We start from the raw sequence: 26,608 nt of genomic DNA, 5'->3' as shown, positions 1-26,608 counted from the left end.
TATGTTCCCTCCACTACTCCTATAAATACCCTTGCATTCATTCATTCATGGACATCTCATTTCATACACAACACACCACAAACACATCCCTTTCTCTCTTAGCCGTGAGTCTCCCTTAGAATCCAAAAACCATCTTTCCATTTCCATCACTCCTCACTCCATTCAACACACCAACAACATCCCTTAGTCCTTGTGCTACAACGAAGAGGAAGAGAAGAGGGCCTAAACGTTCATACAATTCAAGTTTGAGTTGTTGGAATGTTTAGGTGTTTCTTTGATTTCAATGTTTAAATTCAATTCTCTTTGTTTTGTAATATGAGGAATGGAAGAGAAGAGTGCCTAAACGTTCATACAATTCAAGTTTGAGTTGTTGGAATGTTTAGGTGTTTCTTTGATTTCAAAGTTATGAGGAACTAAACCCCTTTTTGGCTAGGGGTGATTTCAATACCATGATTATTTATGTGATATGAATTGATGAATTCCGGTTATGAACTCTTGATTTGTGAATGCAATTGGCTTAACTATTTGATGATTAACTTATTTGTGTTTGTTGATTGAGGGTCGACACTTAATTAGCATGCATGAATATGTGGCTAAAGTTTAAGGAGGTTTCACATAATCGTTACTAACTTATACTTGAAAGTAGTAAAGGTCGCTTGTCACGATCGCGTTAAGTTTAATTCTTAGCATGAGTAACATGATGTCATAGTTGCAAATGCTTTGTCAATGCTTATGGTTTTCATTATTCTTAATGATCTTCGATTGTATCTCTATTATGATGACATGTAGGGAACTTTTGAGAATGTTTTGGGTTGTCGAATGATGCCATCCAATCCAATAATATAAGGAAAATCTGAGGGTTAACTAGTGATGTCACGGTTAATTTGGGGCATTGTCGTTCATAATTCAATGAAGGAATAACTGGAAATTGATTCATATGCATAAATATCATGTGTAGAGAAAGAACCCTTAGCTAGCTTCCCATCCATTCATTTCCGTCAAATCCATATTTACAATTTGTTTTGTTTCCAAGTATTCATTTTAGTTTAAATTCGTCCAAATCCAATTCCCCCCTATTTCGTTGAAGTCTTAGTCTTAATCTTTCTTATTTTTAGTTTTGCTTTCTTCGAGCATTAAATAGTGTTTTATATTGTGTTTTTATGTTTTTAAGTCAATTTAGAAGGTTTTAGCAAGCCCTCCTAATCCCCGGTCTAGAACGATCCCTCACTTATCCATTCTACTACAATTGTCAAACGAGGGTTTAATTTGAGTGTGCGTATAAATCTCGCATCAAATTTTTGGCGCCGTTGCCGGGGATTAGCAACTTTGCTAATCCCTTGGTTCTTTTTTTTTTTTTTTTTTTTTTTTGTTTAGTTGTTTTCGTTTTAGTTTCTAACTTAGTGTTGTTTTCTTTGTTTGTTGTTACTTTTGATATTTGATTTAGTTCTCTTTCTTTGATTTTAGGTACTAGAGAAGTAAGATATGGATTTTGCTAGCATTCAAGCTCAATTGGCAAATCTTACTTCTAAATTGTCGCCGTATGCCGAAAGGACCACAATGCAGAGTGTCCCTACATTTGGTGCTTCATATAGGCAAGGATTTCAAGCCAATCAATGTCCACAAAGAGATTGGAGGGATCATTCAAACTCTATATGGTGGGAAGATCAACAAGTTCAACGTGAAGCATATTGGCAACCATATGAGGAGTTCTATTCAAGACCTATGCAGCCACCACAACTTCATATGCAATATGCTCAATTAAATTCAAGTTCGCCAATAGATTATATTCAAATTCTTAATGAAATAAATTCTTTGGCGCAGGGGTCACAAAATCAAGCCAAGGAGGCTCAACAAGAAGCATATTGGCAACCATATGAGGAGTTCAATACAACACCTATGCAGCCACCACAACCTCCCCCACAACAATTCCAATCAAGTTCAAGTATGTCCATAGATAATGATAAAAATTTTCAATTACTAACCTCTTTGACGCAGGACGAACAAAATCAAGACAAGAAGTTGGGTAAATTGGACGAGCAATTTGGGCAGATTATGGAGTTCATGAAACAAATTCAAGAGCAAAGTGAACTTTCCAACTCAACTATTGAAAACTCGAAGGAAGATTTTGAAATCCATAATGCTATCACTTTGGGAAGTGCTATGGAGGTTGGAGCTGACCTAAAAATGTCCAAACATAGCCTAGAAGTGGAAGAGCTGCTAATTGAGGAGGAGGAAGAAGACATGCACACGGCAAGGGTAGAACAACCCTTGCCGCAGCCCCCTAAGCCCTCTAAACCACCCACCACCAGTAAGGACGTCCCAATTCCATGTTATTCTGATGTTATTCCACCCAATGTCCCTTTTCCTAGCAGGTTTTTGATTCCCAACCAAGAAGAGAGTAAAAAGGACATCGTGGAAGCCTTCCCAAAGGTGCAAAATGCTATTCCAATTCTTGGTGCAACACAGCAAGTTTTAGATGGTGTTGAATTCTTCAAAGGACTTTGTACACCAAGAAGAATGATTCAAGAGAAGGTAGTGGCTGGAGAAGATGTAGAAGGCATCAAAGAAGACATATTTGAAACCACAATTCCCAAGGAAGTTGGATTTTATGACACGGGACAAGTCATAACTTTCGAAGGGGTGTTTATTCTGGAGTTCATTTTGGAGCACATAGGTAAGCCGCCTCCCCGAATTTCAATTTTCTTTTATACTAACATATGGTTAATGATTCAGGCACCCAATCTGGAATTTAAACTATTACCAGATCATTTCAAGTATCACCGCCCATTCAAAGATAAATTCCATGCCGTTTGATTTTATTTATGTAAAAAAAAAAAAAAAAAAAAAAAAAAAAAAAAAAAAATACTAAACATGGAGAAAGATGGAGCCTTCACAGAGGATGTTTACGTGAAGCCCCGCTACGAGGCGTCGAAGCAGAAGGAATAGGAGCGGAAGGCGCAGAAGCGGGAGGCATAGAAGCGGGAGGCATCGGAGCGGAAGCCATCGGAGCTAGAGCATTCCAGGCCTCAATACTTGGCCAAGCGCTGGATGACCCAGGAAAAAGGTGCCTCTGGAGATAAGACGCAAGCCTTTGACGGTCGTTGTGAATTCGACCCTCAGATTCTTGCAGCTCATCAAGCTTCCTCTTCATGCCCGCCGAATAGTTATTTGCAAGCACATGCAAACTTCTATTCTCGTACTTAAGCTGTTTGATTTCCTGCTTAAGACTTTCCACCTCTGCCATCAACGATTCCACTTGGCGGGACCGAGCAAGCAGGCGTTGGCCCATGTTGGACACAGAACTCGCACACTGAACACTAAGTGCGAGGGACTCTTGAACGGCCAACTCATCGGACCGTCCTGACAGCAGCCTGCTATCTTTTGGAGTGAGGAGGTTCCTAGCTACTATTGTAGCTGTTGTGGCGTCCTGCATCACGGAGTCTTCACCTGTAAGAAGACCGTTAGAAGATAAGAAAGAAGGGCGCCATACGTTACCTTGACGCGGCGCGCCCGTATCACTGCTAAGGCTCAATTCCAAGCTAAGGTTCGATGAGTTTGCCATTTTTCAAAAGTGTTCAAAGAAAAGGGATGGAGTTAAATTTCAAAGGGCCGGAGTCGATCTTCAAGAATGGGAAATCTTCAGAGAGTGTTTGTTGTGGTGATCGATAGCTCAATAAAAAAGCCAAGGCGACGCGTCCACCGATTCAAAAAGCCGGAATTTCCGGTGTAATTTTGGCGACGCTTTCTCGGCTTTTCAGAAGACGCGTTCAACTTTGTCAAAAGATTTCTTCTTTTCAGACAACACGTGGAGGCCATCACCGCAACTACATATCTTTAGCCGACAAGCACAAAGTTCGGCGACGCTTTCTCTGCTTTTCAGAAGACGCGTGCAGCTTTGTCAAAAGGAGCCGCATCTGCACTACCACGTGTCGTTCAGAAAGCGAAGGGGTGTCGTTCAGAAATCGAAGGGGCGCCTGCTCAGAAATCGAAGAGGCGTATTCAGAGATCGAAGAGGCGCCACTATTTCAAAAAGCCGGAATTGCGGGATCAAAACGTTTGTCGACAAGGGTAAAAAGTACCACCACTTGATATTATCTCTATATATGTCGACCTTCGTCTTTTATGGCAGGGCAAACCTGAAGAAAATGCCCAACTCTCCCTCACCTCTGAGGGCGCACTCCCAGCAAAGCCTTTCGAAATACTAAATTTTTTCTTCTTCCCCAAAGATGATACCAGATGCCTGGAGTAAAGATGACCCAGGAGGAAATACATGTGCTGATTCATGCACCGCTTCTTCAAAAGCAAAGGTATCTCATATCATCAAGGTCAAAATCAAAAGTATCTCATATCATGCTCTTTCCCTGTCTTTTTCTTTGTCCTTGTTCTTACTCGCATGGCAAAGTAAAAGAAGCAATCAGCCGGCACTTGGAGTCAATCTTCCGATCCGGAGCCAACTGCCTGGAACCTATTCCTGATTGCTTACCTAGCGTTGCTCTCGAGTAGTCATCTTCAACGGTTGATACACTTCTGGAGAAGGGACCACTTCTGCAAAGGGGAGCGAGTAAGGCAAGTGAAAATGATACATTGAAGCATGTGGAGACAAACATAGGCTGAGTTATCCTCCAACCCTTTTCAATACGAATTGGAAAGATTGAACAAAGAAACAGATAAAAGGGATAAGCTCAGACCTTCGGGGGAGACCAAATGAACCATCATGCTGCCCAGTTCAAGAAGTAGCACAAAGGAAAATCAACGATGGGCGGAAACCAGTTCAAGAGTAAGCCTGTGGAATCACAAAGATCAAAGCCTCAATGCAATCACCAAGGAGAAGAGGGAATTTACACTCCATAACCAGATTTGCGTCCCTAAACTCTTCTCTTTGTTAATTACATTCTGCCATGTTTAGTATGTTTAAATGTTTTTTGTGTGTTTACTTATGTTTTGTGTGAACCATATGCTTAAAACATTGAGGACAATGTTTGATTTAAGTGTGGGGGGGTAACTAAGTTTATTTAATGCAAATTCGTGGGATTTTATCACCCATAACTTCAAATGTTGTTCCTTGCTGTTTTAAGGTGTTTTTAAGTTGTTTTAGAGTGTTTTAGTGTGTTTTGTTTTATAATTCGAAAATCCCATAAAAATTTGAAAAATTGTTTTGAAAAACCCAAAAAGAGTTGTTTTAAGAGTCGTTTTTGTGTGTTTGTGTCTTAGGGTACCTTCCAACACAATGATAAGGATTTGGTTTATAATTGCATGACGGTTAGAAAGAGTTATAAACATAGAGAAAAGTTTGATTTACTCTTGGTATATGCTTGGTTATGGTTATAATGTATGACTTCACATGCAATCATAAAAGAAAAAAATTCGTTTTTGTAACATGCTTGAAGGAAGGAACTCAAACAAACGCTACAACCCTGAGAGACTTGAGCCTATAACGTTCTTTGGAGAGTATAATCTGTGATTTCTTGTTTTCTAAAGTCGTTGCATGATCTCATTATTCTTTGCTTGGTTACTACTTAGAAGGCGTTTCATCATATAGTTCCAAATGCTAGAACTCATGCCCATTTCATTCAAAGCATGTTATTGATTTGCATAACACATATTCAAGAAGAAGTTGTGTAGTGACCACCACCATAGCCAAATAGCCTTACTTCCCATACTTCGTATATGTTGTAAGTTTTAACCCCGTTGAGCCTCGTTTTGCCTTTATTCCTTGTTTACCCACATCACCCCTTACCTAGCTTAGAGTAGGACTTTCCTATACCCTTGTTCTTAAAGTTTAGTGAGCATGACTTAAATGAATTCCTTTTGAGTTACATTATGCAAGAAAATGAGTGTGGGGGAGTAAAAGTTTGTTCTTACGTTTATATGTATGTTTTGAGATTCAAAAGAAAAAGAAGAAAAAAAAAAAAAAAAAAAAAAAAAAAAAAAAGGAGTGAAAATAAGTAAGAATGAACTCACGAGCGTTGATGGTTGAAGGAAGGGTCCAAAAAGTTGAATATGGCCCTAAGTTTTGTGTGATTTTCCCTTGGGTGTTCAAAGTTGACTTCTGCGTTCTTAAGGGAATTCTAAGTGCCTAATTCAATACTTTGCTCACTATTGCTTTAAGAATGTTTGTTTATCCTTCACCTTTCATTGTTAGCCAATACCCTAGCCCCGTTACTACCCTTTGACTTCTATATTGAGTGTTATGTATTTCAATTGTGGAGTTTGAACTTGGTATGAGCTTATGGTGTCACTGGTTCTCGCGTCTAAGTAGTAGCATTCCATTCATGAGATCATATCTAAACATGCTTATTAACTCCAGAAAATGCTTTCCTTATTATAACATATGTGAGTGTTCGTCTACATGTTTACATCAATCTTCTCACATATACCTAGTGTAGGGTGTGTAGTCAGAAAATCTGTGTGAAAAATGAGAGTACATCTAGTAAGAAATTGAGGGAATTCTCTAAAGGCATGTTACTACATTTGAAATGTGTTTTAATTGCTTAATTGTGAACTAGTATGTGGTGACTATGATTAAGAATGTACTTAAGTGTAAAGATGGCTCAAATCTGTGAGAATAATGATTTTTAACTTGTCATGTGCATTGGAAGTCCCTGATACGATTGTTGGAAGGTGTAGGTTGTGTTTTGTTCTTTTTGTTTTGTTTTTCTGTTTTGCTCGAGGACTAGCAAAAGCTAAGTGTGGGGGTATTTGATAGGAGCATATTTATGCGACTTAAATGGCTTGTTCTCGTACATTTACGTTATGTTTCTTTAGTTATTTTAGTACTTTAAGCTATTTTCGTGTGTTTGTAGGTCCAAAGGGCTAAAGGAGCAAAAAGATGCATTTTGGAGACTTTTGGAGCACTTTTGGGCTAAGGACGGATAGCTTATGCTTGAAGCCAAAGTGTTGGACAAAATTGAAGACCTAATTGGAGCCAAAGTGTTGGAACCTTGTTCTCTTTAGTTTTAGGACATTTAAACCTTTCCTAATCCCAATCATGCCATGCATAACACACATCCATTCTAACACATTGTCATTGCACATGCATTTCCTTCATTAGTTAACCCACATGCACTTATCACTTATCATCACCACATATCATATCACTTAATCACTTATCACTTATCATCACCACTTAACCACTTATCATATCATAACCACATATCATATCACTTATCACTTATCACTTAACATATCATCCACCTACTTCACCTACAACATCCACCTACTTCACCTACAACCTCCACTTACTTCACCAACCTCACACACCTACTTCACCTACAACATCCACCTACTTCACCTACAACATCCACCTACCTCACCTACAACATCCACCTACTTCACCTACAACCTCCACTTACTTCACCAACCTCACACACTTACTTCACCTACAAATGACATAGCCATATGTTCCCTCCACTACTCCTATAAATACCCTTGCATTCATTCATTCATGGACATCTCATTTCATACACAACACACCACAAACACATCCCTTTCTCTCTTAGCCGTGAGTCTCCCTTAGAATCCAAAAACCATCTTTCCATTTCCATCACTCCTCACTCCATTCAACACACCAACAACATCCCTTAGTCCTTGTGCTACAACGAAGAGGAAGAGAAGAGGGCCTAAACGTTCATACAATTCAAGTTTGAGTTGTTGGAATGTTTAGGTGTTTCTTTGATTTCAATGTTTAAATTCAATTCTCTTTGTTTTGTAATATGAGGAATGGAAGAGAAGAGTGCCTAAACGTTCATACAATTCAAGTTTGAGTTGTTGGAATGTTTAGGTGTTTCTTTGATTTCAAAGTTATGAGGAACTAAACCCCTTTTTGGCTAGGGGTGATTTCAATACCATGATTATTTATGTGATATGAATTGATGAATTCCGGTTATGAACTCTTGATTTGTGAATGCAATTGGCTTAACTATTTGATGATTAACTTATTTGTGTTTGTTGATTGAGGGTCGACACTTAATTAGCATGCATGAATATGTGGCTAAAGTTTAAGGAGGTTTCACATAATCGTTACTAACTTATACTTGAAAGTAGTAAAGGTCGCTTGTCACGATCGCGTTAAGTTTAATTCTTAGCATGAGTAACATGATGTCATAGTTGCAAATGCTTTGTCAATGCTTATGGTTTTCATTATTCTTAATGATCTTCGATTGTATCTCTATTATGATGACATGTAGGGAACTTTTGAGAATGTTTTGGGTTGTCGAATGATGCCATCCAATCCAATAATATAAGGAAAATCTGAGGGTTAACTAGTGATGTCACGGTTAATTTGGGGCATTGTCGTTCATAATTCAATGAAGGAATAACTGGAAATTGATTCATATGCATAAATATCATGTGTAGAGAAAGAACCCTTAGCTAGCTTCCCATCCATTCATTTCCGTCAAATCCATATTTACAATTTGTTTTGTTTCCAAGTATTCATTTTAGTTTAAATTCGTCCAAATCCAATTCCCCCCTATTTCGTTGAAGTCTTAGTCTTAATCTTTCTTATTTTTAGTTTTGCTTTCTTCGAGCATTAAATAGTGTTTTATATTGTGTTTTTATGTTTTTAAGTCAATTTAGAAGGTTTTAGCAAGCCCTCCTAATCCCCGGTCTAGAACGATCCCTCACTTATCCATTCTACTACAATTGTCAAACGAGGGTTTAATTTGAGTGTGCGTATAAATCTCGCATCACAAAGATAATGGAACCTTTGTAGCATAAGTTGACTTTCGAAAACCCTAATTCAGTAAGATATAGTGCACTTTCCTTGGTGGGCGGGATTGGAGGAACCGTAAGCACTATATTAAGGGTATCCTTGCTTTCACAAAACACACGTTCTATTCCGAACAAACCGTATTATTGCTAGAACAATTATGCTTGTTGAAAGTAGAAGACTCCTTAGTCATCCGCATGAACCAATTCTTTCGTATTTTACAGATAAATAAACTATAATTGGTTTATTGTAAATTTTAGTTTATCAAATCTGTAATCCTAATGTCTTGTTGTTATTTCTATGTTTTAAGAAATATCACATCCACCACCACAAGCCCACCACTAGGGAAACTTTTGAAAACCTACAATGTGGTCCTAACTCTAAAACAAAGATCAATGGTCCATTGCTTTGAGCAAGCCATAAAATTGGGACGAATTGAACCAACGGAGGAGACAAGTGAAGAAATTTGGCCTAGTCCTTATTGCCAGGTACATCACATGGATGATGACTTGCACATGGGAGGAATAGCTAAGACTCAATAACAACATTTTTAATTCATCATTAAGAACATGTTTATTAAAGCATACTTAATTAGTTTAGTTCCACGACAATTGAAAATATTACTGATAAATCTTCAAAGACTCAAAACTACCAAAAAAAAAAAAAAACAATTAGTCAGATACAATAACAGTTCAATCGAGAAGTTTTTCTCTTCAAAAGATATTTCTATTTTTTTTCTCTTTAACTGATTTGTCCATCGGTAATGGAGATCACATTGGTTGGAATGTAGGCCAATATGTCTTCAGCTTGTGTTTCAATGACGAGTAAGGCGGTCAAGCTACTTGCACCTGATCGTTTAGCAGCTCTTTCTAAGAGACAGGAATGCAAATAGAAAACATCGCCTAGGAAAGCCTCACGGCCTGGCAGTTGTTGCAACAATAATGAAATTTGTTGATATGTCAACTCTATAATACAATGTTGACTCAATTCCAACTTGAGTTTCACAATGGCCTTGTAGCTCAAAGACTCTTACGAAAGTTTACTCTTGCAATTCCTGTATACTCTTGGACCCGAAGTCCTGTGATCAATTCCCCCTCCATTAATATTGCTTGTACAAAAAAACCAACTTCCATCTTGAGTTCTTTATTGGAGGGAACAAGATGACACTAAGGCATCAAGACAAGTATTCGACAAGTTCCAGATGCAGAAGAATGGGCCCTCTGCTCCATTGTTTCCCACTTTGTGAACCTAACATGGGTCTTGCTTTACAAAATGTTTGGTAATGGGAGCTGAACTTTTACAAAATTAAATTTCATCTTTTTCTATAACAGTGTGAAACCAAAGCACCAAGATCCCTCCTTTTACAGCCTGTACTCCTTTGAAGAAATGAAAGAAAACCAAAAGAAAAAAGAAGCCCCAAAGAGTTGAAGTCCAGATAACAATAGCACTTTCTTAGGGTTTTTGACTTTATGGATTGGAGCTTCTACCCACAAATGAGCATGGTGGATGAAAAGACTTGTGTCACTTTCTGCACAAACAAACCCCCTTTATTCCATGGCCCCTCTCCTCTTTGTCAGGTTTCTTATCCAACCCTTCCTTACCTTGACTCCCTCCGCCTTGTTGCCGACATGACACACACTGCCCTTGTTCGACCTCTTCCATCTGATGAGCTGGGCCAAGTGACCAATCCTCTTCCGCCAACTGAGCGGGATGTGGGATTTCCCGTGCTCTATCACGCTCTTGCTATACTTTGCCTCCTTTGTTTCCTTGGCTTCCTTGCTCAGGTTGTGATTCCAGGACATGTTGCAATGATCTAGAGAGACCTTAGACACTTTGTTCTTTTCCCATGAGGCCACTCCATTGTCTTCAAACTTGATTGATATGAATGAGTCTGCAAAAGCAATTGACATTGCAAATAAGTGACCATGGTTGCCAAGAAAATTCACAGACATGCACATTTTTTACAATCCTTTTCAGTGGTGAGAAAAACCCCCATTGACCGACTATCTCGTTGAGTTCGGGGCCTTAGGACAAAAACCCCCCATTGACCGACTATCTCGTTGATTTCGGGGCCTTAGGACAAACCCCAAATACGAGCAATCATACGCAACCACACGGTACTCTCATCATTTTCAGTTAAGGCTCCAAGGGTTGATGACCAAATAAAAGCAAATGTAATTCAATCAAAAGAACGTAATTAACACAAATTTAAGGTTTGGAGTTAATTATATATGGTTTCATTCAAAATGGGCTAATGATCATGATATTAACTTATGAGAATATAAGCAAACAGAATATGTTAGTCAAATGTAGCAACTGTGTTTTCATCCCCTCCAAACTTTACTTTCATTATTATTATTATCATCAGTTGGTTGGGATGGATGGAGAGAGGGTTGAGTGAAAGCAAAGAGAAAGGATTGATCAAGAGAGGAAAACGATTGTTAGTTAGAAACTTAGAACTAAAACATAAGGTGATGTAAAATGATCATGCTACCTTTTGGCTTTTGCCCTTTAATATATTGTATATCAATTTAATTAAGTTGCTTATAATAATGGAAGTATGGTGATTGTTTAAAATATTTCTAAAGAGGGATGTTTTCCAATACCAATATAGATTTGGAGGACTAGTGGTGACCCTCCCTCACTTATTTTTCAAGTGAATCAAATGTAAATGCACAAAATCTCATAAAGGTGTCACTTAGTATTTCAGTCTAGTGATATTCCTCTTCACTTGTAAGTGAGAGGTCTTAGGTTCGATTCTCACCAATGGTGAATTTGAACCGCATTATTGCTAGCCCATTGTGAGGCTAAGTCACCCCCTCCTCCTTAGCGTAGATAATATCATTTGTTAAAAAAAAATCTCATAAAGATAACATCCATTTAATTCAAAAAAAAAAAAAAAAGATGCAACTTGGTTCAAAAGGATGAAGCTTTTTTAGGTAATTCTCAAACTGATCTGCATGTAGTTTTTTAATAACAGTCTCTTCACAAAATTGGAAACAATTCCTAATTAAATTAAATTGATTAGACAATTCCATGAACCCCAAAAACAGAAAAAGATGCTTCTTCATGAACAAATCCCTAAACCCTAAGTCATTTTTTGCAATCTTTCACCAGGATTTTTTTTCTTTTTCATGCTGTCATTGGTCTTGAAAACTTGGAAACCCCATATACTTCAGGTATAGTAAATGAAATCTTGCTTCCCAAATCTGCCATTTTATTTAAACTTTGACCATAATTTTGTCATTATTACCCAAAAAGCAATTAATTACGCAACATATTCAACCAGACCCACAACAAACAAAGAAACAAATACACACATACAACATCAAAGCACAATGCTTGGCCGTCAACATTGTTTATATCACCACAAACCCCTAATTTTTACCACTAAAAGCTGGAAAAAGTGAAAAAGATATAAAATTTAGCACTCACCCACTAGAAAAATAACTTACCTTCTTGGCTGGTGGAAGCCTCTTGATCTGAGCCGTCGTCTCGTTTCCCCTGCCGATTGAGGAGAGAGCTGAAAGCAAAGATCTTGGGGAGGCTAATGGGTACCTTCTTGTGCATACCATTTGGGTTTTTATGGGCACTGCCGCCTCCGACGGAGGAGATATGGTGGCGGTGGTGGTGGTGGCCTTTTTTGGAAGCCAAGATTAGAAGCCTCTCGGTCAGGCAGAGGGAGCAGACCCCCACAACAAGCTCTTTGGGGTGGAAATAGCAAAAGGAGGTGTCTTCTTTGTACCCATTCATGTTAGAATTAGGGTTTGAGGGAGTTGATGAGAAAGGTGGAAAAAGAAGGGGAAAAACCGAAAAAGTGAGAAAAATTTGTGACTTGGAAAGAAAGAAAAGGTTGTGTCTTCTGTGTTGTGTTGTCTTGTGTTTTTCTGTGTTTGTGGGAGAAGTGTGAGAGAAGAATAACTGTTTGTGCGTGTAATGTGTGTGTAGGAAGGCATTTATAGTCTGGAAAATTTTTAGATTAACGGAGGTGATCACGGGGTTGGCCCACAAATCAACTTTGGCCAATATAATACTTGGAATTGAATGTATGCTACACATCATCTCTAACGTTTGAGTTAAAATTTAAAATTTAGATTTTAAACTCCAATGATTGGGCCTAAAATAAGTTTTGCATTAAAACCTAAAGTTTGGAACCCATAATTTAGGTCAAGGTTAAAAGGCTGACCAACCAAAATTTAGGTTTTAAACTAATTCAATCCTTCTTCAATTGTTGGGTCTAAAATAAGTTTTGGGTTAAAATTTAAAATTTTGGCAATTTTAAATTTTAAAATGCATTAAATTCAACGGCTGAGATTGAATATGATCAAATCTAACATTAAAAGAAAGATCTAACGGCCCAAAATTGAGCTAAAACAATTAAAATATATATTTAAATCAAAATTCACCCTAAAACTCTATAAATATATGTTTCATGGGGTCGGTTTAGTGAATTTTTAATTTTTTCGGAATCTAAATATTTTAGGTTAAAATACTCATAAAAATACATTATGATAATCCACATAAATTTTATTTGATAAAGTTACTGAAAAAATAAAAAATAAAAAATAAAAATAAAAATTGAGCCTAAATTTATTTTTTAATAATCTCATGTAACCCATAGCTATTAGATCAAAAAAAAAGTTTATGGTTAAAACCTATTTTGAGTTATAAATTTTAGGTTTTAACATTGGACTGATAAATTGGAGTTTGAATATTATGATTTGGTTATTTAATTGAAATGAGAAAAGTCGTGAATTGGGAAAAAAAAAAAAAAAGTCGTGAATTGGGAAAAAAAAAAAAATAGGATGAACTAATATGTTTTCTTAAAAAGAGTACGATATTTCATTCGTTGAAAAAAGAGCATTACACAAATATATTATGAAGAACTCGACTCCATAAGAATCCTTGCAAACTAAATATGAAATATTATAATAAAACATCACGAATAATTAGATATGATGAGATTCACTTGATATTTCAATAAATTTTCATAAATAAACCAAATCAAATCCAATCTAATAAGCTCTAGTTAGATTGGGTTGGATTTACGCTACCAGTTTCACAACCTCAAATTGTGAAATTCACATCTCAAACCCCAAAAGGTCTATTGGATTCCTAACCAACCATGTCTACGTGCAATTTATTGCTTTTAAGTAGATAATATATGTCACTTAATATTACAGTTTAGTGGTATTTTTTTTCATTATATGAAGTTTAGCCTACTTCATTCTCTTTAATGTAAATAATATCGTTTGTTTAAAAAATATATATATAATATTCTATGCAGGTGACCCTCTACTATGGTAATGGAGAGAAGTGTTGACCTTGAACCACGACGCCTTAATTTAACATCTAATTTAACAAATTTATCGTTTGACCCAAAAAAAAAAGTAAAGTTGAACAAAGTTTTGGATTGGATGCTTCCTTTTTTTCACAATTCAATTACTAAAGCTAAAATATCTAGCAAAAGCATTGTGACTTAGTCTTGTTGCATAGATAGACCCGTTCTCCTCCCAAGAGGAAAAAGAAAAAGTATGGAGGAGTGGTGTCAACTGAACTGAGAGCCCACACGTTGAGTTGATTAGTATGATATATTTATGGCTAATCTTCCTAAACCAAAAGTGGAAGACTAAATGCCTAGAATTTGACAAACCAAACCCCGAAAGCCTATCGAAAACGCTTGGATTGGGGATGCGGTGTTGGTCACTGCCGTGTGACTTTTAAGTCAAAAAGTGCGACTCCCACTTGATTTCTTTCCCAACTTTATAAAGGCATAGATAAGATGTAAGCTAAAGTCGTGAGATTGCAATTGCAAAAGTAGGTTTTTATAGGTAGTTTGTAGGTGCTCAAGGAAAAGTTACAAAATGAAGAAATTTCTGCGTGCGACAATTATATCAGGTATATACCATTCGACTCATTTGTAAAGAAATGAGTTGTTTTGTATTTTAAATAGAGTAACTACTGATTTCTCTCTTGAACTTTCATTTAACTTTTTAATTAGAAACTCAAGGACTTGAACTTTTCTTTTTGTCGATTTCCGACCTAGTGTTAGCTTTTCACATATTCCATCCAAATTAACATTGACGCTTACCATGTGGACACCATGTGACTCCTTTGAGGACAAAAACGTCACTTCACTAGACCTTCAAACACAAAAACTATAGAATCACATAGATTTGCCTAGGTCAATATTTTAGAAATCTAAGGTTTTCGATTATTTTAAAGAACAAAGCGATCTAACTATCCTCACATGTTGTGCACATGCTTCCATTTAACAGAAATTTGGATAGAATAAATGAAAACCAAACAGCAGGGGAAATTGGCCAAAAAAATTAGTTTCCTTAATTTTCCAATTGAAAAGTTTATGAGGGAAATTGAAAGCTAAAGTAAAAGTTTAGGGAGAAATCGGCAATTTACTCTTTTAAGTATCACTTGATTCTATACACATATTGTATGAATTTCAATCCAAAAATCCCACTCTTTTATGAGTAAGTTGAACAGTTCACTTAATTTGACCACCGGACACAAGAACTTCTCAACAAGATTACCTAGCTGTTTTTTCGTCATATCACATCTTGGAAGAAAGCTACGGTGTGGGTGCATAACCTTTCTCCAAGAAGATTGTTTTCACTACAAATGTGTAGTCAAGGCCTTGATATTCCAAATTTCCTTGGAAAGCTATGAGGATTATGTGAAAAAATGGACTCGTTTTTTCTCTCTGTGAAGATTTTCCGGGACAATTATGCAAATCCCTATCTCCAAAACCTCTCATTCATGCCTCGTTTTCTACAAATTGGTCTACATTTTTCGTGTATCAAGATATAGGTCACTCGACAGTTGCTAACAAGATCGACAAGAGGGTTGGAAGACATAAGAAAAATCAATACCTCCTTAATTTAATATGTCTTGTGACGTTTTATTATCTGAACTTTTTTTTTTTTTGAAAAAGATTAGCAAGTGGTTTCGTTACGGCAGTCTATTTTTCCGGATACTGAAAAGACTCATAAAGACATTTCAGCCTCTTCCTAACCACCATTATGTGATTCAGGAAGACTGAAATGCTTCTTTGAATTTTAATTTGTGCCAATATTATCATTTCTAGTCCCTTTTTAATAAAATAAATAAATTATAAAATTATAAAATAAAAAATAAAAAATCTTTTAAGTTTGCTCCCTCAAAACTTTTAATTCGTGCCAATATTATCTCTTCCCCCAACACCTTCCGGTTAGGTTGGTCAATTTTTCTATCAAGTAAAGCGTTATTTGTGGCCATTTGGTACAATGAAAGCTTTTAAATTTGTTGTTGATGTGTAAGTTATCCTCTTTATTTTTCTCAAGCTCAAATTATCATAATCTTAAACATTTACTATTCGACCTTGTAAATGTATCATTTTGTTGACAGAATTGACCGTTGGGGGTATGTGTCTATATATATATATATTTTTTTTTTAATGTAGAATTAAAGTGACCAGTAAGTGGCTTCACCACAATAGTCCCCACTTCTAGGGGCCAGAAAGACTCACAAATGCATTCACTGAAAGTTTAAGAGGATTGAAACCCAAATTGAAACTTTTTGCAAACCGAAATAAGATCCAAAGTTGAAGAGCATTGCTAAACTTTTTTTTCTTTTGGTTAAAGATTATTGAAAGGGAAAGTGAATGAAGCATAAAGTTAAAAGGATTGAAAGTTGATGGAAACAAACTAACTAACTAATGGAGCACATGGGGTAAGTGGCCCTCTACCATAATGGTTCGAACATCGTTGGCTTTCTAATTTAACATCTAATCTAATAAATATATCGTTTGACCAAAAAAAAAAAAAGCGAACCTCGTTGGCTCCCTAATTTAACATCTAATCTAATAAATATATCATTTGACCAAAAAAAACAAAGGAGCACATGGGAATGCTTCTAGTTGGGCTGCCTCAACTCTCCAAGTCAGGTTCATAGCATTGAGCGTGGAGAATGGACCAGACCAGATATTTCCCTTCTCCCTTTCTTGACCAGACCAGATAAGTCCCTTTCCAAGCTGAAAATTTCATTTCCAAACCCTACCTTTACTTTTCTTATATACCAATAATGAAATGAAACATTTTAAGGTCCATGAATTGGAAAGTGAATACACTATATCTTCTCAACGCTATCGTGTTATTTCTAACCAAAAGAACGAATTGAGTTCGTATAGGCATTTTAGACGCTGCTATTGAAATAGTCCTTCTAGCTATATTTTTGCTACTCTGTTCATTTCATAAAATATTCTACCGAGTTTAACAATAGTAGCCCAATATTCGGGAGATCCTTTCCCCGAACCCATAGGTGTTTATGTAGGTCTTATAGTAACAGCTTTGTCTGAAAATATGCGTACCCATATTTTTCCACCGTTGTGTGCATTTCATGTCATTGCTCACCTCCCTGCTTCTATTTTTCTAGCTGTGATCCGAGATGGTTCAAGCGCTTGAAGAGCATATCTACCAAAGCAATTACAATTACTTCAATAAGATATTGCTTTCATTATTCCTCTGTGTTGTTTACAAAATCTAGTACGACGTCACGTGTTTTAAACTTTATATGGCATCACATGTTTCAAATTTCACGTTGTTGTTTCAAGAAGTCATCGTACAGGAATTAACCATTGGATTTTATTTAGTGGTTCAATGTATACCCAATTTTTATCTCTGGCCACCCTAAAATTGTTGGCAAAAAGCTATGGAGACCCATTGCACTAAGAAATTTGAGAAACAACGACTTTACTTCTTTTATTGTAAGCTAAGGCATCACTCTAGGTGGTTGGAAAATGATTGTCTGCAAACCTGCCGATTTGAAGGTGGGAGAAGCGCCGGTCACCATTAGTACGGTGACGAGTCAAAAAATGATAAGAGAGCGGATAAAGGATATGGGTGGTTGTGCACCGATGAAAGAGAGGGCAGGGCGACTGAGAGAGAGTTGGGTGGTGCTGCAACTGCAACACGATTTAGCTCCAACACTTAACCCATTCATTTTTTATTTTATTTTTTTTATACCTAACAATTATTCCCTAAAACTTAGTTGCGTGGTTTTGTAACTTAAACAATAGGATACAATGATCATTAAAATAAGAAAAATATATGGGCTGTCCAAAGAAAACAAATGAGTATACAAAGAACCAATGATAAAATTACACTAAATGGTGGCCTAAATCCCATAATACGTAATAATTGAGTATCAACCATGGGACCAACTGTGGTACTAAGTGATTGTCAAATTCTTCGAAACCTAAATTTTGCCGCAAAAAAAAAAAGTGTGGACAAGACGAACGAAAAATACAAGTTTAAAAAACAACTTAAATAAAAAAAAAAATACAGAGAGGACGGTGGCATTCTAAAAAATTGGTATCTTGAATTAGGGTTGGGCACGGACCAGGTCGGGCGCAATTTTGAAAGGACCAGACCAGACTTGGGTTTAAAAAAAATAGGCCAGATTGGGACGGGTACAACAAATTTTAATACAGGAATCGGACCTAACCCAACCCATTTGAAACGGACTGAGTCCACAGTCCTCCTTTTTTTGGGGGGGGGGGGGGAAACTGAATTTTTACAGTAGCACAACTACACAAATTCTCATAATACAGATTTTACAATTTGCACAACACATCCAAACATTACAAAGTCCAACATCTAAGTCCATAGATTAACATTACATCCAAAATAACAACATTACATTGTCCAACACTGTTCGATACATTAAATCCAAGACATTCAAAATAACATCCGAGACATCTAAAGATCAAATCAACATACAAAATAACATCCGCGAGTCCGAAACATCCAAATTCCGAAGTCCAAAATCAAATAATCCAAAATAACATAAACATGACATCCACAATAAATTCCAAATTAACATCCGAAATCATATCCAACGTCCAAGTTCCAACAATATTCCTCATTGAATCTATAAGGAAAAATAGAATATAAACATGACATTTTTAACATTCAATATCATATTATTCTAATTGAATCATTGAAATTTAAAGTTTATTCATTTGAGATATTAGCACAATTCCTTTTCTTTTATTCTTTCGAGTTGTTTGAGGAGCTTCAATTTCAAAAACCCATGGTGAGAGGGTTGAACTTGTAGATATAGTATTTGTTTTTCTTCTTTTATATTCTACAACAAAGAACAAAAGAAGCACGTTAATTGTAAATGAATAGAAGACAACCATTAATATAAACCAAACTATACAAAACAAAATAATTACCTTCTTCACACTCTTGATAAAATTCAAGCTCGGCCGGATTTGCTTCATACTCAATGTTGCTAATTTGTTCACTTCTTAACCAGTTTTGGAGGCATATCAATGACTCCACTATTTGAGGAAGGAGAGATGATCTAAAGGGATCAATTACTCTCTTTCCTCATGGCCTTCTACTTGGCTTTGAGATAATGCAAATCCAACTTCCGTAAAATCGTCTGCAGGAACAAGTAAAATATACCAAGAGATCTAGTTAGGATCACCTGCTAAATTTGAACGATATTTTCATGAAGACTTAAACTTTAATAAGAAAATGCAGAATTCGATCAATCCCAGATTGAGACTTATATGCTACTTAAATCCATCTGACAAATATTCCTAGACGTGAACCTATGAAACAGATATGATCTAAGCAAACCCTATCAACAACAATATTCTACAACAATGTGAAAAAAAAAAAAAAAAAAACTTATAGATAAGAATTAGCTCAAGAACTACAGTCCAATTCAAATCGAAAACCCACATCAGAATTACATACATACCAATAGATCAAACTACAAACACACAAGAAATTATGCAAAATATGGGAAGGACTAGGTTTAGATTTGGCAGGTTTTTAAGCATCAATTAACATTAGAGGTTAAAGAATTCACTTGAACTAGCGACGACGATGAACTGTTGGTGGTCACGACGGTGATGATGTCGTCGGGGAGGAGAGAAAGAGAATCGAGAAGATGGGTGGTGTGGGTGCCTGGGTTCTCTAAGTCTGAGATGTCGTCGAGGAGAACAATTGAGAAAATCAACCGTCGTGGTGGTAGCCAGGGCCCAGACTCACGACGGCGGTGATGTCAGGGTGGTGGAGGAGATGGCTGATGGGTAGTGACGGAGTGGGTGGAACCGTGGAAGGAGGGGATGACACACGCAAGAGACGAAGAGTTGAGGACTCGAGTCTGTAATCAAAGAGCAGACTAGGGTAAAAACTAACAGTGAATATTGGATGGTATGTTACTTTTTAATCTAGTCCGTCCATTGCAATTACAAACAGGCCGGTCCAGGGCCCCCTTTTTCTATACATTTGGAATCGGCCCGGCCTAGCTCGTCCTGTTTCCTCTATTAAAAAATTGAAACCGACTCATACCCATCCCGAACCTTGATTACTCATCCCAACGCGCGGTTCATATACCCGTTTGCCCACCCCTACCTTGAATCGTCTTTGTTTCAATGTTGTAAAACAAAGAAACGAAAAAACCTTGAAATAACAAATCTATCGTTTGACAAAAAAAAAAAAAAAAAAAAAAAACAACCTCGAAATAACCAATAAAAAAATCTGACCACTTTGCTTCAGTAGCTAACATAATTACGCTAATATCCTCATTCCTCTTATTGCTTGGAAAGTAGCTTAATACAAGTAAACTCTACGAATTTTCCCTAACACTAATCCTTTGGCTTGCATTAAACCTCCCAAGGCCACAAATAAAATGGAGAAACGAAATCTGGTGGTTCCATCGATTTATCACGAAGCGTATAACTTGGAGAGGTCTTCTGAGAACGCCTTCCTAATGACATCTCTCTTGAGCTTCAGGGCTGCAGTGACTAGGCCGGTGTCTGGAGTCCATGGTTCCGAAAGCAACTTGATTTTGGCAGGGATCTCAAACTTCTCCAAACGCGCATTCTTTGCTTCCTGTTAATTGGTGAAGCATAAATATTTGAATCAGAACAAAGCAGAACAGATGGCACCAAGCATGTTCAAATAGATTGCACTAAGTTTCAAGTTACAGAAATTTATCCAGAAGATGTACGTACCTTTACAAGTGATGCTTGCACTTCTTTTATGGCTTCTGATTTCGAACACAAGTCTGCAAAATCAGTAAAAGCGATTCCTTGCTTTGAAGCCCAATCTTCCACTGTGACTTGAGAAGCCACCACCAGAGCCACACAGTAACTACGAAAAGGATCAGCGTGCAACATGATGTTGTCGATGTAGGGGCAAACTGAAAGAGCAGCCTCAACCTGTAAAGGAAACATTAGTCTCCGAGGAAAACCTGACAAAAAGTTGCATTCATCTAGCAACACTCGTACCTTTCCTAAGGAGACATACTCCCCATGCTGAAGTTTGACTATATCCTTCTTACGGTCAATTATCTCAAGACAACCATCAGCATGAAATCGCCCTATGTCACCCGTATAGAACCACCTCATTCCCTTCTCATCGACCTTTTCAAGATAAGACCCAAAAAAAAAACAAAAATTCCCCTAAGTGACTGAAATGAACAATTGTTTTGGTGAGTAGCCACAATAAAAAAGAATGGTATGAAATATCCGAAAGTCTACCTTGTATAACTCTCTTGTTTTTTCTTCATTTTTGAAATAACCAAGTGTAACATTTGGGCCACCAATGACTATCTCTCCACGAGGCATTGGGGTATCGGTTTTCAGGTATCCTCCTTCAGCCCAATCAATTAACTGGATACAGAAGATAAAATATTGTAAAATGATTCAAGTAAATATCATCTTCATGCCTTGGAAACAGAGTACAATGCTCTTAAGCAATTTGCCCTTAACAGATACAAAAAACAGACAATTCAATCCAGAAATGCACAAATGAACACCTCCATCTATAAGTCATGAATCATGATAAGGATTTCATACATGTTTCTTTTTAAAGAAGAAGTTGATATTATGAATCAGAAAACATGTAAATAAAAACCCACTGTCATCTCTTACCTTTATAAATGAGCAAGGAAGCGGAGCTCCAACTCGACCTACAGAAGTATCATCAAACTCTGAGAATGTCCCACCAGCGCAAGTTTCAGTGAGGCCATACCCTTGGCCAATTGGAGAACTGTCAATAAAGAGATATGATGAGAATACAGCAAAAGAAAACAGAAACACAAATAAATTTGTTGCTTTACAAGAATGGAATAATGAGTCATCGCACAACCCTGAATTTTAACATTCTTAGGAACTTCTTATTAATATACAAGTTGAGTTCTTCCATAAGTATTACTGTCTAAACTTTATTTACTGAGGAGAAAGAAATAGGGTATCATAATCCTTTTAGAACACTGAATTTGTCCTGCTGGTAATCTTTGACTTTGAATTCATAAACTTTATAGGATTGGAAAAACACTCGAGGTGAAATAAGAGTTGGCCAACTTAAAGAAGATGAGCAGTTAAAAGTACTAAGACCATGTAAACCCAAAGCAAACTTTCATGAACTATTAAAATCACTCGAAAAAGTAGCAACATCACAGGATAAGGTCATGATTCACAATATCCTATGCTGTAGCTGTTAAAAGTACTAAAATCATACTAACCCAATGCAAATGTTGATGAATCTTTGAGTATCACCCGAGAGAGGGGCACCACCAGAAAGGATAAAACGAACGTGACCTCCTAGAACTGCACGGACCTTTCTAAACACAAGAAGGTCCCACAGAAACTTTTCCAGGCCCCAAGCTCCAAACCAACTGCCATTCACAGAAGACAACCTACGAGCATATGCCAAGTGAAACAATCTCTTGGCTAGTCCACCCTTTGCATTTACCTGAAGCATCATGAAGATACAGTGTTGATAAAATTGGCATAATGTGCATTTGTATATGCATCTGCTCATGTAATTTTGTATATATATTATATGCACAAGAAGTTTCAAAACCTTATTGAGCACTCCATCTCGAACACGGTCAAGAATTGCAGGGACAGCTGTCAATACGGTTGGTGCAAGCGCAGTTGCATCCCCCCTTGTTCCTCTTTTTATTTTACTTGATGTATCAATAAGGGTCAATGGAGATCCATACCCTATGGAACTTCCAACAGCAACCATGACGTTCTTCAAGATAGATAGTAAAACTTGTTAATCAAGTACCAGAAATATATAAGAACATAACAACGCAGCTAGTGAACGTTATTAACAAAAAAACTATCAAAGGATCACTGTAGCCATGCAATCTAGCCAGCTAACATATTCTCCATACCTCCGCTGCTAATTCAAGGATATGAGCGAGGGGAAGATATGCCAGATAAACATCCTTGCTTCCAAGGCCAGGAACAATAGTCATGACGGCAGAAACTACAGCTAGCACATTAGCATGTGTCATCATTACACCCTGTAAAAAGTGAAGATGAAGGTTAATTAATGGTGGTTGTTGATTGGATGAATGCCTATACTTGCATTAGATGCCAACTCAAAATAAGCATACAAAAAGTAAAAAAGAACAGCACAGAATAGAGTATAATACAAAATTTTCCATATATCTGAGGAAATTATGTAAGGAAATATAATGCAACAAGTGCCTATTCTATTTACACATACGACATAAAATGATAATATTTAATTGAACACAACCATCTAGTGTTCACCACCCTGTACCCGAACTCCATAAGGCAATGCTCACATTAGCAAATTACAATGCTTGTACTAAATAATTCCATCCATATTGATACACATGATATCTTTGTTCTGAAAATGTGAAGGAGATGGATGCTACAAAGCGACTTTCAACCATATCTTAGTATTTAACTCAAGACTATATTAATAAGAAGAAATTTATCAAATGAAAAGAAAAAGAGTATGGTAGTAGTGACATTTATAATGCTGCAGCAGTTTAATACCGATAGAAACTAGAAATGTGCATTATAAAAATGTCACAATCAAGCATCCTTGTCTTCTGAAAACTTTAACAGGGTAACAAAAGCACTTTTCAAGGGTTGTTTCAAAACCAAAACTCAATATATATCAACTGTCGACAATGTGAAGGTAAAAGGAAAAAGAGTAGCAATATTGACCCAAACATCGCACAAACTCCCAAGTCAACAATCAACAATTAAGTAACCAATTAGAAGGACTACCATGTCTGAAAGTGCAAGGAAAAAAAGGCAGAAACCAAAATAACAATATATAATAGAAGCTTTAAACCTTGGGTAATCCAGTGCTTCCACTTGTATACATAATGACGGCAATATCTGCTGGAAGAGGTAAATCAGGATCAACAGGGTTTTCTCGGCCAAGTTTCTCGACATCATCAAATGAAGTGATTTGCCATCGACTTTCAACAGATGAGGCACTAGACGGGATCTCGTCATCCAGACATATGACTCGCTTTACTGTGTCTAGTTGTCCACTTATGTGTAGAAGTTTTTTCAGTTCTTTTTGCCCACAAATCACAGTTGTAACTTCCGTCTGGAGAAAAATAAAATGAAAATTATGTTGGTTATGTAGTAGAACAAAAACTTTGAGGACAAATGACAAACAAACCCTAATGTAGAACTAACATGTCAACACCATCCATGCATTTATTTTCTCTATTTTTTTCTTCTTTCAAACACAGAGAAACCTGACACCAGAAAGCATCTCCAGTCATTGAAAAGCTTCCCAACTAGGTTGCAACATTTTGGATGAGCTATATGTAAGTCACACTATGAAATTAGAAATATATTGCTTGTGCTTAATACGCTGTTTAAAAATTAAAATCACTAAATAAGTAAATAAACATACATGCCTCTAATCAACAAAAAAAATGGTACAGAAAGCAGCCTATTCTGCATAGCATACTGTGCCAAACAACAGGAATGTGTGTGCGAGTCTAAGAGAGAGAGAAACAGAGATAGATATATAATTAATAAACATGTATATGTATATATACAGAGAGAGGGAGAGAGGGAGAGAGAGAGAGAGAGAGAGAGAGAGTGAACCTCATTTAGTGAGTGACATAGAGCCTCCTCCCCAAGAGATGCGTATATGGTAACAACAGTGACATTGCGCCTAAAACAACCCTGATATAAGAAAACATAATCAGGAAAAAGAAATTTGTGCATAAATTCAACCGCTTTATCATTGCTTACAAACAAAGCCTTAAAACTCTAATTAAGCTATAGATTATACAAATTAAAATCACATCATACGTGCAAAAAAAATCATGCTATCAGGAAGTTCAAGGTCAAGCAATAAATGAATCTCATGAATGTCAGAAGAATGATTAATTGTATGTAAGAAGAGCATGTAAGACATAATTTTATGTAAGAAGAGCAGGTAAGTCACGCACCTGCAATGCGATAAACCACTCTTCTCTAGTGTCAGCAAAGATTGCCACTCTCTCCTCCCTTTGATGCCCGAGTTGAGCTAAACCGGAAGCAAAGTTGCATACAACTTCAAATGCCTGTCCATATGTTAGCCATTCGTACTCCCCCAAATGAAGCTTCTCGAAGGATCTTCCGTCCTTTGATACTTCAACCTCCCTTGCAATCAATGCTCGGGTTCCAAGAAGGCATTTATCCTGGAACCGCTTGGATGACTGCTCGAAAAGCTCCGCAAGAGTTGTAACAGTTTCCCATAGTGTTTGAACTGGGGCAGTATACCGATGGTTTCGGATTGCATACCCGGGTTCCCCACCAACATCAACGGGCACACCCCGTTGCTTCGCTTTCTTCGATTTCTGAACTATTATAGTTAGCAACAGAGGAATAAACGCACCAACAATGTAAGGACCCATCTTTTCCCAAATGAATATCCAAATTTCAATCCTGAAAATTTAATAAAATTCAGTCACATTTTATTCAATCACAATTACACTAAAAAAACTTAAAAAATAAAGAAATTTAAACCGTTTTGATTATTCCAAATTTTAATAATTTGCTCACATTTATTTTTCATTTTTCAAATTTATAACATTCTTGCTACATTGTAAGCAAAGCATGTCATGAACTGAAGCACAAAAGCAGTGGAACGAAAGAACAAAACTACTACAAATCGCACATTGCAACAACACATAACAGAGAAGCAGAAACCCCAAAGAAAAAGCATAAAAACAACTTTTGAGGAAAGCAGATTCACCGTGTTAATTGCGCTTTGGAGTACCTTGTTGTTCAAGCCAAAGCCCCAGAAACCGAATTCGACCTTCAACTCATCAGCATTGCAAGAAATGCGAGCAATTAGAGAGCGAAGAGCTGAAGAACTGGGATCGAAACGAGGTCGTTTAGTAGCAGTGAGGGAGGGAAGGCTGAGAGGCGGAGAGATCGAGAGGAAGGGGAGTTGAAGTCTCAGACTTTTCAGACCGACTGAAATAGTCTCTGAAGACTGAACTGGAGTTTTATTTTGTTTTTTTCTGTTAGGTTATCGGTCCGGATCGAGTTAATATGGACCGTACGATGTGGGTATTTGTACGACCAGATATGGTGCTTACGGCCCATGTGGGTTTGAATGAAGGCACTCTATGCCCCACTCTTTTGTCTTCTATTTACCCTCTAAATTGGCTCTTTTGTATTTCTAGTTCCGTCAAATCACAATTTGATATAACCACAGCAAGTGGATCAGTGGTCAGGACTCGGATTGTGACTCTCCAATAAACAAAAAAATATGGGAAGTTTCAGGTTCGATGCTCCAAGTTGGTGAGTCTATTTGAATGTAGCCACGAGCAGGATGAAATTCTCCATAGCCTTTCCAAATCCAGAACGAAAAATATTTAAAATAACAAGAGAAATTGTTACACACATGTTAAATTATGATTAATAAGAATGTAAGAAAGGCTCTTTCAAGTTGTCTCCCTTTTTATAAGATGACATTTAAACTATCTTAATTAATAGGAAGTGAAACTTAATTAGGGCAGAGTGAGACGAACATACTAATTTAATAAACAAATCTAACTCACATCTCCGCCTTCTATTTTACTATTAGA

The 26,608-nt window shown here is 36.9% G+C and overlaps 2 protein-coding genes, 1 long non-coding RNA gene and 1 pseudogene across 4 annotated transcripts; 1 reads left to right on the top strand and 3 right to left on the bottom strand.

Annotated features, from left to right (window-relative positions):
- LOC137718787 (protein PLASTID MOVEMENT IMPAIRED 1-like) overlaps positions 1-9,602 on the top strand; it is a 39,270-nt pseudogene extending 29,668 nt beyond the window's left edge.
- Positions 9,603-9,769: 167 nt separating this feature from the next.
- Positions 9,770-12,635, bottom strand: LOC137718388 (uncharacterized). The gene is made up of 2 exons (XM_068457928.2): positions 12,166-12,635; positions 9,770-10,601 (listed from the first exon to the last, which is right to left on the bottom strand). Exons 1-2 carry the CDS (start codon positions 12,461-12,463, stop codon positions 10,258-10,260), a joined length of 642 nt encoding a protein of 213 aa, XP_068314029.2. The 5' UTR covers positions 12,464-12,635; the 3' UTR covers positions 9,770-10,257.
- Positions 12,636-18,941: 6,306 nt separating this feature from the next.
- On the bottom strand, positions 18,942-19,730 carry LOC137716852 (uncharacterized). Its single transcript, XR_011065753.2, has 2 exons — positions 19,589-19,730; positions 18,942-19,153 (listed from the first exon to the last, which is right to left on the bottom strand). It is a non-coding gene; the product is annotated as an uncharacterized LOC137716852 (long non-coding RNA).
- Positions 19,731-20,246: 516 nt separating this feature from the next.
- Positions 20,247-26,078, bottom strand: LOC137717428 (long chain acyl-CoA synthetase 9, chloroplastic). Of its 2 annotated transcripts, none has more exons than XM_068456794.2 (12): positions 25,768-26,078; positions 24,980-25,457; positions 24,630-24,710; positions 23,854-24,117; positions 22,913-23,044; positions 22,594-22,767; positions 22,253-22,482; positions 21,660-21,777; positions 21,267-21,398; positions 21,015-21,149; positions 20,739-20,945; positions 20,247-20,616 (listed from the first exon to the last, which is right to left on the bottom strand). In XM_068456794.2, exons 2-12 carry the CDS (start codon positions 25,424-25,426, stop codon positions 20,449-20,451), a joined length of 2,088 nt encoding a protein of 695 aa, XP_068312895.2. In that variant the 5' UTR covers positions 25,427-25,457; positions 25,768-26,078; the 3' UTR covers positions 20,247-20,448. The 2 variants fall into 2 exon arrangements, with proteins under 2 accessions (XP_068312895.2, XP_068312896.2); XM_068456795.2 differs by having other exon boundaries at positions 25,792-26,066.
- Between the last annotated feature and the right edge of the window lie 530 nt (positions 26,079-26,608).

This window comes from Pyrus communis, chromosome 8, assembly GCF_041283825.1.
Source record: "Pyrus communis isolate YQ-2024b chromosome 8, ASM4128382v1, whole genome shotgun sequence".
NCBI lineage: Eukaryota > Viridiplantae > Streptophyta > Magnoliopsida > Rosales > Rosaceae > Pyrus > Pyrus communis.
Note: the sequence above shows the minus strand (reverse complement) of the source record. Positions and strands in the feature narration are given on the sequence as shown.

Bases quoted from the DNA above. Each gene is read 5' to 3' on its own strand.
- LOC137718388 (XM_068457928.2), bottom strand. From the start codon at position 12,463: ATGAATGGGTACAAAGAAGACACCTCCTTTTGCTATTTCCACCCCAAA. The intron at 10,602-12,165 runs GTAAGTTATTTT...TTGCTTTTGCAG, and splicing joins GGCTTCCACCAGCCAAGAAG to ACTCATTCATATCAATCAAG.
- LOC137717428 (XM_068456794.2), bottom strand. From the start codon at position 25,426: ATGGGTCCTTACATTGTTGGTGCGTTTATTCCTCTGTTGCTAACTATA. The intron at 22,483-22,593 runs GTTTTGAAACTT...ATGATGCTTCAG, and splicing joins GAGATGGAGTGCTCAATAAG to GTAAATGCAAAGGGTGGACT. The intron at 21,150-21,266 runs GTAGACTTTCGG...TATCTTGAAAAG, and splicing joins AAACAAGAGAGTTATACAAG to GTCGATGAGAAGGGAATGAG.